The sequence below is a fragment of the Rosa chinensis genome, chromosome 7, assembly GCF_002994745.2.
Source record: "Rosa chinensis cultivar Old Blush chromosome 7, RchiOBHm-V2, whole genome shotgun sequence".
Taxonomy (NCBI): Eukaryota; Viridiplantae; Streptophyta; class Magnoliopsida; order Rosales; family Rosaceae; genus Rosa; species Rosa chinensis.
The window spans coordinates 64,130,559-64,143,550 of record NC_037094.1 but is presented as its reverse complement, the minus strand read 5'-3'; the positions used below and the strand labels follow the sequence as shown (position 1 = coordinate 64,143,550).

The 12,992-nt window shown below is 40.6% G+C and overlaps 1 protein-coding gene across 1 annotated transcript; it reads right to left on the bottom strand.

Moving 5' to 3' along the window:
* Positions 1–206: 206 nt before the first annotated feature.
* Positions 207–5,246, bottom strand: LOC112178395. Its single transcript, XM_040510859.1, has 4 exons — positions 4,099–5,246; positions 2,581–2,716; positions 577–2,490; positions 207–347 (listed from the first exon to the last, which is right to left on the bottom strand). Exons 1-4 carry the CDS (start codon positions 4,383–4,385, stop codon positions 324–326), a joined length of 2,361 nt encoding a protein of 786 aa, XP_040366793.1. The 5' UTR covers positions 4,386–5,246; the 3' UTR covers positions 207–323.
* Between the last annotated feature and the right edge of the window lie 7,746 nt (positions 5,247–12,992).

The window sequence follows — 12,992 nt, the reverse complement described above, 5'->3', positions numbered from 1 at the left end:
AACCAGTTTGCATTCCGGCTCCATAAACATCATGATAAAACTCATTTCTGCACCAGACACAGCTGTTAATCTCACGCCTGCTTTCTATATTTGGCACCGAAGGCAGTGCTTCCTTCTCTGGCCAACCAGATGAATTGAAACCTTGCTCTATACTCTCATGAGTCTCATCATATGACAACACATTTGATTCCTTTGACTGATAGGTTGCTTGAGCAGTCAGAAAGTCATGCTCAAACTGCTCTAAACTACTCGACTTTAATCCTTCCAAACATGAAGTGTTGTCAAACTTTTCACTTATGCTCAAAGCTCCATTTGCACCCTGTTCATTGAAGCCAACACAGTATAAACTTATAACAGTAGAAAGACAACACATCAGAATCCTTGCAGCTTTCAATTGAAAAGAAAAATTGAAATCATTCAATGGAAGAAAGGTTTAGGAACCCCAAAAAGCAATCTAAAATTTGGCACCAAAATTCTGAAGACACATAAAATAAAAAATACTGAGCAAGAATTGCATTAGAGACATGCTGCTCGACAGGTAGAATGAGGATGAACAAAAACACATATATAGTATACCTTGCTTGACAGCAGATCAAAGTTCGGATAACTGACAGATGATGGCATAAGTGCAGAAGAATTGTCAGCCAATGCACTCTGCTGGACGTTTTGCCCACCATTTCTCCACCTAAGCTCGGAGATGGAATCGGCAGTAGGTTGGGAATCATTTAAAAAACCATTGATGGCCTCATTGTTCCTTGAATTTTCTGCAACCTCGGATTTAGGCTGCTCCCACGATGTGGTGCTATAAATCCTGTTCAGATTATTTACAAAACCAGGGGTTTGCTCACTACCACTTGGGCGTGCTAAGTCATTAACAGGGACTCTTATCAGCTTATCGTCCAATACTGAGCTACTAAATATGCCAGAGCCAGTAGCAAATGATTGGTTATCCCCCGAAATAACAAGGGAAGGTCCTTGAGAATTTATTGAGGTCACAGTGCTACTCATAGCATTCGCTTCTTGTCCACTGCGACTGCTGCCAAAAGGATGCAGCACCTCATCATTCCAAGATCTTTTAACCTCCTCTTTTAATACTTCAATTGGCCTTGAGGATGTGTTGTTTGCATGATTTACCAGATTATATCCTTGTTGATATTCCGATGGGCAAACCAAATCAGTTTCAGAAGTACCTCTATCGGGCTTAAGTTCTTCCAAAATGCCATTGCAGACAAAACTATTTTCCGAAACAGATGCATGCTCGTTCGCATATGAAGCAAGAGAATAGCCTTTAGAGCTTCTTTCCTGGTCAATGCAAGAGGTAGTATCTGCATTAGTTCCAGTGGCCCTGCTACCAAAATTAACACTTAACTCACTATTGTCATAATTTTTGGCATGCTCAACTTTATGCCCTTCTGCTGTATGAATAGCACCCTTATTTAGATTACCAGGGGTCTGCTTATTAACAAATGAATTAAATGCGTTGCTTGCTAACCTCTTGTCCTGCAAGAGTTCTTCCACTGTGCAACTGGGATTCGTTGCATTAATAATACAACTATGTCCATCCAGAGGTGGAACATTTGAATAGCTTCCAGTACTTCGAATTCGCACACTGATCTCCATGGAATCTACATCTGGCATAGCATGATCGCTGCCAAAACAAAATGTCTTCTCATTACTCCCAGATAGGCCAATATCATCAAATCTGGGCTCATAAAATGTGGGGAATGAATCATTATTGAAGTTATTACTGACAACACATGTTTTCTCATCAGTGGCTGTACTATATAAACCACTGTCTGAACCTCTTTCATGAAGAGACTCCATCACAATTGAAGGAACAAGCGAGCAGGCTTCTGAAGTACTTTGTTGGTCAACATTATATACAGTCTCAGGTCCAATGTGACTCTCACTAATACCAGATATTGACCTGCCATTCCTACAATTATCCACATCATCAATTTTCATATCATCTACAGTGCTAGTTGATTGGTGATTATCAATATTGTCAGCTCCATGTTCTTTTCCCATGTCATTTGAAGCACTGTCTATCTCCACTTTGGGCACATCAACTGAGCTGATGGCAACCCTGACACCATCATTTAATCCATCAGAAAAGCAAATTGTTTTGTCAGCCATCATCACTTGCTCCTCACAGGACATTGAATTCGATTCATCATTGGATATGCCAAAATATTTTGCCATGATATCATTTACCTTACCCAGAGAGAAATCAGAACTCAAATCATAGTTGGCTATCATATCAGAAGTTTGTTCCCCATCTATCTCAACTGGTTCTTGAATTTTCAAGGATGTCCCCAAACGACCATTCTTTACAGGATCCAATTTTTTCCGCATACCCATTACTTCTCCTGATGCTTCAATGCTCTTGACATAGCTGTTCATAGAGGTAATGGGCATTGGGGAGCAGCGAAGAAGCTCATGACCATTGTTGTTATCTTTATAGGTAAAACTAGTATCATGTTGCATTCCCTGAATGAAAAACAAAATTGAACAATAAAGATAGAAGACAAAAAAATAATAATATTAATGATAAGAATAAGATATTGTACAGTGACTTACATCTCCCAAAACCATTTTATTAGAAACCTGAATATTCCCATCGGTATGAACAGAATTTGACTGGCTTCCAAGTCCAAAATAAGAGTGCAAGTATGAAGAAACTTCCTTGCACGACACAAACTCCAACCCATTAGGGCTGGATAATACCATATTAGGGAAACTAGTATAAGAATCACGCACATACTAAAAATAAAATTGCAGTAACGACTAACGATAAAGGATCTATATTAAGAAAGTAGCTACAGAATCTCTTTGGTAGCTATATGCTAAACAATCATGAAATATTTTTACTATTTGCATTTTGCACTGATAAAATTCCGTAAAATTGTAAATTTCCTTTGACCTGATCAATCTTTACCAAAGTCTAGTTTCATACACCCAAACCCCAAACCCAAATGTCTTGGATACCTCTGAATCGTGAAAAATCAATACTGTCCTTTTTCTTTTCTTTTTTATTGATTTTCCATTGTTTGACCATAACGGCACAACCATTATGAAATCATAGGCCTATTCAAGAAGATTCTTACGTTCTATAATTGTATTACCATTCATGGTAACAAATTCTAACTTCATTAACCTCCAAACTATGGCTGCCATTTGGTTCGGTAATTATCAAACCAACCGAATACCAACTGATGTTTTAAGTTTGTTAAACCGACTTTTTGGTAACCGAAACAAAAAATTACCGAAAAGTTGGTTTGGTTTTGGTAAATGCCAAATTTATCGATTACCTAAATATTAGTTATATATCAGTTTTCAATTCACACACATGTATATTAAGAAATATAAGCATAAATATTTATACGAAAGTATTAAAATTATTATCACTACTAGATTAATAGTACATATTTTTAATGAACTTAGAATTATAGGTCATATATTATAGGGTAAGGGGTAAAAAAATCATTTGATAACTAGTTTTATAGAGAATGGATAAAATTATATGTGCAAAGAAAATTGAAATAGTACATAGATGAACACAAAGTTTACGACAATTTATAAAATTAAAAAACAAAAACTAATATTGTTCATTCTAATTTATATTCTAAAGAAATACTTGTTGTAAAGTTGGTAATACCGAAAGCCGAAACACTGAATTTGGTAGAATTTATTAAATACCGAAAATTTTGGTTGGTAATTGGTAGCTCAATTTTGAAACCGAAAGCTTTGGTTTTGTATTTGGTAATGCTTATAAGATTAGAACCGACCGAGTGGCAGCCCTACTCAAAACTCATCAAGCAACACAGATAGCAATATATTCATAAATTGACAGTTGTTTCTGGGAATGGTTTACTTTCTTCTTTTTCATATACAGTATATTATTCTATTCCCAAGCAATTACAAGAAAATATATATTCTAACGTAAGTTTCTCCCTTTTAAAGTAGAATGAAACCCCAAATCAACACACTTTACAATAATACTAAGCTCAATAACACATTTCTATACAAAAACAGTCACGTATACAATCATCAACAATGATAACAAGAACAAAAACCAAGCATTCAGCAGAAAACTACCTTATAAACCGCCTACACACAATCCATTTATGACCTCCATTCCTCTTGAGAGACAGCATGATCTTCCACCACTTCGGCAACAAGTCGCCGAGCTCACTCGCCTGCACAATCTTCCTCTTCTTCCTAGCACTTGACCAGTCCCCCTCCAACCCTTCCAGAAACCCTAACAACTGCGCCTCAGTCTCCAACCCCTCTGTCCTCTTCCTCAACTCCTCCCCAAACACACTGTCCGCATTGGCCAATGCATCCAAATCCACAACGACGTCGTTCACGTTCACCAGCACCATCTCTCCATCCTCCTCCTTCTTCACTCTCGGCGGTTTCCTCACCGAAGCCGCCACTGTACTCTCATCCCTAACCCTAATCTCATCCTTCCGCGGCCGCCCTCGCTTCCTCTTCCCCGCGCTACTCGGCACAAGCTGTCCTTCGCTATTCAGCACAAAAGTCCCAACCGCCGTAGCTCCACCGTCACGCTTCTCAATCAAAACACCGGCATTGCCATCCTCAGCCTCGCCGGCACCGCCAGCCAACGCAGCAGAGCTGACCGGCACAGCGGCGGCCTCCGGTTTCGCAATCACGGCGTTGGAATCCTTCCGCGGCCGGCCGCGCTTCCGTTTCCCGAGCGAGGAATCGACGCCGGAAACGGCACCGGCCGAGGCGATGAAGGAAGGCGTCGGCGCGGCGGGATTTTGTACTGCACGGGGGTGGTGGTGGTGGTGGTGGTGGTGGTGGTTTGGGGGAGGAGGACGTCGTCGTTTTGATCGTCGGAGGGGAAGAGCTGCTTGAGGAGCGAGATAATCTGGCGGCTCTCGCGATCGAGCGGCTGGGAGAGGAGGAGGTGGGAGGGAGGGAGGGCAGATTTGGAATTGGAGGAGGAGGCGAATTGGGAGTTGCGAGGGGCGAGGCGGAGGCGGGAGTAGGTCTGTTTGCGGCTGCCGGCGGATTCGTTGAAGACGGAGCGGTCGATTTTGGGGATCAAAACGTCGTCGTCGAAGCGGTGAGATGCGGAGGAGGAGGAGGAGGAGAGGGAGAGGGAGTAAAGCTCGGATTGGGTGAGGAGGCGGAGGTCGACGACGGGGACGGAGTCTAGGTGGAGGAGGTGGTGGTCGTCGACGGTGGCCATGGCATTGAAGAATGAAGGGGGAGGTGATTCAATGACCACACCCTACTCTGTGTATCTAATTCAATGAACCCGAAGTGTACCTATGGGAACGTTGCTGACGCGTGCCTGTGATTGGGCTGGGTTCATTTGGATTTTTATTTATGGCCCACTTTAACAAACTCCACCCAATTTCGGCCCTCATCCACTTGTAAGTTGGCCCATTGAAAGTCTTTGGGCTAGAAGCCAACCTTCAATTGGGTCCATGGTGCTGACTAGACCCAATAATTGGTAATTCAGAAAATATTTGATTCGGTATTTATAATTAAGAATAATTATTATATTGTTCTGGACTATCACGTGGTATTTTGAGTCCATACTATCACTCAAATTTAGTGGAGACACTACGTGTACTATGATCCTGAATCATATATTTTTATTTGTCAGATGTATTATTCAATTTTCACGAAATTCATACACCAGTATAGTGTACATGGAATTTTCGAAAGCATTAATTATGTATATTAATTCATAATGATTAACGATGCATGCATGCATTTTTGAATAGGGAAACACGTGTTGTGATCAAAGTTGCGGATAGATGATTATAGAGAATATTCCAGCCCACGTCCCCAAACTATGCTGCCAAGGCCAATTTGATACCCAAACTCTCAAAAGTATCAATGTGATACCCAAATACCTATATTGACATCAACGTGATACTTCCGTCAAGAATATCAAACAGCACCATTTGTTTGTTGACATGGCAAGCATGTGGGCCCTCCAAAAAAGTGAAATGACCAATTTACCCTTTTTTTTGTTAATTCATTTTTTTTCTTCTTTAATTTTTTCTTCTTGTTCTTCTAGGATTTTATTCTAGCCAAATCACTGCAAGCTCCGCTCCTTCGCCTCCGCCCAAGAAATCAAAGAAAAATGGCTTTTGATTCTTCTTCTTCTTCTCTCTCTCCTCTCCTTCTCCTCCGCCCAAACCGTCACCAATGCTGCCATCATCCTCTCCAATCCAACATCGACGTGAATCGCCGCTCCAATGTCAGCCACTGGTCCCTGGACGTGTCGGAGCCGATGATGTGCAGCAGCGCCGACAAGGACAGCGTGGCATTGATGACAACGGAACCAAATGCACCCGGTGGCAATGGATCAAACTCCAAGCCCAGTATGGCCCAACCTCCCTGAATGGCTCCCCCAGCTGCGCCTCCACAAAAGCAACAGCTCGAGCCTCTATTATCAATTGCTGCAGCGGCGGCTCACTCCCCGCCATTTCCTTAGAAACCATTCTAGTCTTTCCAATAGAAGAATCTTTCCTTTGTCGCTTCCCAGTCGTTGGCGTCGGCTTATGGTCCTTCAATCTCCGGTGGCAAAACCACATCTGTAGTTGCCGATTAGAAAGATCCAATTTCGCCGACAGCTCAGCTCTCACCGCTTCCGACGGGTATTGCTAAGCTAAAATCCAAAACACACACACACACACACATTCACATTCTCATTACACTATCCTCCACTAAAATAAACAAACAAATTCTCAAAACAAAAATCCAGAAACCTGCATAAGCTTGCTCAAGAACTTCCAACTGCGAATGAGTCTTCATTTTGCACTTGGTTCTGATCTCACCTCCCTGAGCCTGAGCTCTCGTCTTCTCTCCCTCCAAGCCAGTCTCCATGGCCTCACCTTAACCAAATCATAAACCCTAGAAATCAAAGCTATCGAGAATCGAAGAAGCGGCTGTGATTGATTGCAATGTGAGGTGAGATTGATTGCGACGGGAGGCCGTGGGCGTTGAAGATGGTGGTCATGAGATGAGACCAGATGAAGTAGTTGGTGGATTCGAGGCGGATGGGCATGAGATTGCATATGGATGAGAGGAGGTCTGGGGTTTCTAGGTAGGAGGAAGCGGCCATGGTTTAGAGAGAGCTCACAAATCCACAAATTCATTCCCAGAAAATAATCAATTGTGATAGAAAGGAGAGAGGATCAGATTGGGAAAGGGGGAGAGAGGGAGCTCGATCGGTATTATTTTTTTTAATTAATTGGTAGAGAAAGACAATTTTACCCTTCATAAAAATATCACATGGGACCCACGTGCTTGTTACGTCAGCAAACAGACGGCGCCATTAGAGATTTTTGACGGAAGTATCACGTTGATGGCAAAATACGTCTTTGGGTATCACATTGATACTTTTGAGAGTTTGGGTATCAAATTGATCTTGGCAGTATAATTTGGAGACGGTAGCTAAATTTTTCTCATGATTATATATATAGTTCTGCTCGTGACAAACACAACATAAATAATTAGTTTTAGAGAATGTGGATGAGCAATATCAAGAGTGGAGATATATGAAGACCTAATTTGTGTGTATATCTATAACCTAATTTGTTGGATTTGCATGGCAGCGGCCCTATGGTTTTGGCAACCCTTCGTTTCTCCAAAAGTTGCCAACCCTTCCTTTATTTTTTTAGTCTTTCTTATGCAATTCTATACAAGGATCGATTCATTCGTACGTAATTGAAGTAAGGGTGGGCATGCAATAGAAGAACGCGAGAAGATAAGAGTTTTAATCAGAAGTACTACAAATAACACTGTCATAATGAACATTAGATATTTTCGGGGTCACCAGTAAAGCTAACCCCAAAATTAGTTTACTTATTATCTTCCTCAGCCTTTGGAGGCATCAGCTTCAGCCTAGTTGTAAAATTCTAGTCAGATATAATGACTCCTAATTTGGCAAGGTCGCATGCTTTGCCTTGTGTGTTCCTAATAATGATTGATAATTTGATATAGGTTACGTAGTAGGTAGGCACATATTGAGTATGCTTAACTGGCCATATGCTAAATTTTAATGTCGAGATCGATAGATGTGATACCTGTACAGATTATAACCAAGGAAAATAGAGCACTGTCATCGACAAGAAAACTCGCTTGCAATCAGCTCATATGGGGTAACCTTTGCTTTCATTTCATTTATGAAATACGTCCCACCTCATATATCTCATCCCAACCGATTAGATTAAATAGAGATGGTGGTAAATTAATATGTTATCTTGATTAAATGAGTTCATAAATTTTGGGAAGCCTAGAACGCTTTATCTAGCCTGCACTCATCTAGTAGTCTAGTACATGCATAAAGTCTTTCAAATGGATACCTTCCCTTCTCTTCTTCACCAAACAATTAAATCTGATACATATATTGTGAACTAAGCCCCTAGATTTGGAATTATTTTATCCAAGAAGACTTTAGTGTGTCGAGCGTTCAATCTGGTGAAGCAGGGTTTAGGCTAGGGTTTATGAATTTATTACATGTATGCATATATCTTAATTACTCGGGTCAAGTATATATAGTCTCCACTTTCTTATTTATAAATAAAGATCAGATGATAGTAACGCCTCGTTTAAAGTTTAGAGAAATGCTAACGCATTTTACATCATTAATTATTCTCCCAATAAAGATAAGAATTTTCACAATAATTAATCACGAATTCACGATTATCACTGCAGTTAACCCAAGTTGCATGGTAACACCTAGTAAAATGCCTAGAGAAATGTTAGATATCATTACTCGTCCCTCCAATAGAAAAATAAAAGAGGGAACTTCATGTGTAATCCCTTAATATGAACAAAAAGTTGAACTTCTAATTGAAAGGTGTTAAAGGAAAAACATATTGTGTGCCTTCGTCAAAGTGATTGACGGAGAGGGAATCAAGCAATTACCGATTAACATCAATCAGCATGGATTACGAACCAATCAGTAGTTAATGTCATCATTGTAATTGTTCTTTCCATTGTAATTCTCTCCCTATATAAAGGGGTTATGAAATGAAATGAGTAGACCATTCCAATCTCCATTTACTTTTACACGTTATCAGCACGCTCAGAGCAAATAGCCAATCAAAAAGAAAAAAAACCCTAGAAGAAAAAAATATTTTCTTCTTTTTCTGCCGCCACCAACAACCAAAAAAATAAAATAAAATAAAATAAAAAAATCCTTCGCTCCATAGCCGCGCATCAGCCCGGCTTCACCTAGGCTACAGACTTGCGCAGCAGAAGCAACCAATCACAACATCGCTGTCCTGCCCAGCCCAGGCCCAGTGCGCACGCCCCAAACCCCCCCCCCCCCCCCCCCCCCCAACGCGCATCACCTACCCCTGCAGCGCATCTGCGATCTGCAGCCTAGCACCAGCCCGCCCACCATCGGCTGTAGACCCGCGCCCAGCAGCCTATCCCAGCATTGATCCGGCGATCCCTGCAGCACCAGACCCAGTCGCTTCCCCGCACAGATCCCGGCTCCGCACAGCAGCCCAGCGACTGCCCCGTCTCTGCGCGCATATTTTTCCTCCCTGCCCACACACAGCAGCCCGCCTTCAAGGTGTTACTAACGTCAGCCCACCAGTTCCCGGCGTCAGCCCATCAGCCGGTCGATTTCCCATTTCTCACCAGTTCCCGTCACCACTCGCCCAATCGATCTACCCAACCCATCAGCAAACCAGAAGGAAGGAACGCAGGAGGAGGAAGAAGAGAAGAAAAAAAGGTAACTCGGGCCGAAGTAAGGACCCGGCCCAAAGCAAAGGGATCCGGCCCAGAAAAAAAAAAAACAAAAGGCCCAAAGAACAGAAGGCCCAGAGAGAAAAAAAAAAAAACAAAAAACAAAAACAGAAAGAAAAAGAAACTCGGCCCAGACGGAAAAAAAAAAAAAAAAAAAGCAAATAAAAAAAAAAAAACAGGCCCTGCGGCCCAGAAAAGGAAGCAGGCTAATAACAAAAAAAAAAAAAACAAAGCCCACTGCTGAAAAGGGAGAGGAAGCGGCCTAGTTTCATAAGCCCAAAAACATCGTTACGCACGTCTGCATCAACACGCGCGTGCGCTAGGATTGTTTTATTTCTCGAAAATCAAGTATGTTTTCTTTATTTTATTTTATGATTTTAACAAAGCATGCTTTATACTTTATTGTTTATGCTTTTATTTTATTTTGTTATTAAGCATGTTTAATTAGATAATTTTTGTTTTAAGCATGCCTTATTATTTATGTTTTATATCATTATATTTAAGCATGATTTCTAATTATGTTTAAGCATGCTTTATATTTTATTGCTTATGTTTTTATTATTCAATTGTGAGCATGTTTTGTGAATTTTATTTACTCTTATATAATTATCCTAAGCATGCCTTTATATTATGCTATTGTTTACATTTTATTTTACGCATGATATATTATTGTTATTATTATGTATAGTATATAATTTGTTGTATATTTGTGAAATTTGAGCATGCCATGTAGTTTATTTTTATATGCTATATTTAAATGTGCTATGATTATTTTTAATGAAACATATCAATACCGTTTGGCCATGATAATGAAAATTCATGCGTATTATACACACACTTACTGTGATAAAGTATTTTCACATAGCATCGGAAAAAAAATGTGACCATTATGAATCTTGGTCTTGAAATCTAATTCATACATTTGGAAAATAATTCACGTGGATGTCTTTATGACTGCGTAATTTATTTCTTCTCTCTTGTTTATGTAAATGGCTGATCCAACTCGACCTGAGTTTGACATTTTGGACTCAGACGGACTTGAGTACCACCGTTGGGTTTCCGATGTAGAAACTGCCTTTGTGGCATGAGACTACACTGCCACCATCAAAACTCCCACTGACCCCAAAGACGATGGACCGTCTGATAAGGTGAAAGCAAATGCCTTAATGTTTTTGAGGCGACACATTGATCCTAGCCTACGCTGGGAATACCTTCAGTTGAAGACACCCAAAGAACTGTGGGATGGCGTTAAGGGACGTTTTGGGAACATTCATGACACCTTGCTCCCAGAACTGACCGTTCAGTGGAATGAAATCCGCTTGCTTGACTACAAAAGGGTCAATGACTTTAACAAGGACATGTTGCGCCTAAAAGCACGTCTAAATTTCTGTGGAAAGGAACTCACAGACGATGATATGATCCAGAAGACTCTTTCCACTTTTCCTACTTCAACAATTATACTAGCGAACCAGTATAGGCTGGAGTATGATAACAAAAGAATCACAACCTTCAACAAGCTGATTAACCTACTGCAAGTGTGTCACGCCTCTGATTTTACACACATGAAAATCGATATATATAACCCCATAATTATATATGCGTGAACGTCCAGTCATCAATCTAATATACCTGAAATCTTTTTCGCTTAAACTTACACACATATTGATGTCCTGAACCCTCAAAGTAAATATACACTCGCATCCAAAGAGTTATATATTACACAAGCTTACGAATTAAATTGTCAACACAAAATAAACGTAAAGGCTGCTCAGAGTAACTATACAACGGAAGTCCTTATCAAAAGTAAAGTCACAAAGGTGGCTTCCTACCGTAAAGCTGCAAGCTCGCTGCCTCAACCTTGATTATCCTAACCTGCAGGATTAACCCCTACACCGTTGGAATGGTGCACCGGGTTGCCACACAACAAACCCGGTAAGCTTTTGCAAGCCCGTATGAGTAACTCAAACCACACATGCACAACTCACCCAACGAGGAACTCATCAACTCGTAAAAGGGACACACACACACCCTGTTTTCCCAAAACAGCACATTCTTTTCCCAAAAGAAACAATAAAGGCCACACCGTGACCAAATCATATAAATTGAAACTCTGACAATTAAATATGATAAACAAGTCCTCCCAGGACATTTAAAAGAAAGAATCCTCGAAACTCCCTTTTAAAACACATTCTCAAATCAACACAAGTCACCCCGTGACAAAATCATAATAATTGAAACTCTGACAATTAAATATGATAAACAAGTCCTCCCAGGACATTTAAAAGAAAGAATCCCCGAAACTCCCTTTTAAAACACATTCTCAATCGACACAAGTCACCCCGTGACAAAATCATAATAATTGAAACTCTGACAATTAAATATGATACACAAGTCCTCCCAGGACATTTAAAAGAAAGAATCCCCAAAACTCCCTTTTAAAACACATTCTCAATCGACACAAGTCACCCCGTGACAAAATCATAATAATTGAAACTCTGACAATTAAATATGATACACAAGTCCTCCCAGGACATTTAAAAGAAAGAATCCCCGAAACTCCCTTTTAAAAACACGTACTCATGAGCATCAGATAGCTCCCCGCTACCCCCCATGATGTACTATGGCAACAGACTAGAGCTCTAACTGATCGTATCCACAAACCCGGCCAAAGGCGTGAAGTCCCGATTTATATGCCTGAGGTTACTCCCAGCAACCCCAAATCCTCAGACCTCCCAGGTCATCAGATCAAAACCTTTCAAAATGGTCACTCAGGACCCAAAAGTTACTCAACTCACACAAAAGGAGATGTCACCCCGTGACCTCCAATCATCAGACCTCCCCGGTCATCAGATCAAAACATTAAATCAAACCAAAAGGAGAAATCACAACCTGTGACTCTCAGATCTTCCGACCCCCGGTCGTTAGATCAAAACATTCAAATCACATCAAAGCAACTCACACCAAATCTTGACACTTTTCAAAACAATAGAAATTCCCAATTCCCACAAAATGTTTCCCGAAAAGTCAAGCCCCCAAACAATAGAATGAAACCCATCAATACCTATTGCTTCAATTCACTCATCAACCCACAAGAATATACATATTCCACGTAAATATATATATAAGTGGTCATTCACTCAGGAAGGCCACTAATACCAACTATAGTTTGCAGTTAACTAAATAACTCTCAAACAATAAGGTCAACCCGTTCGTGAATGAACTTCGTGAGATTACTCACC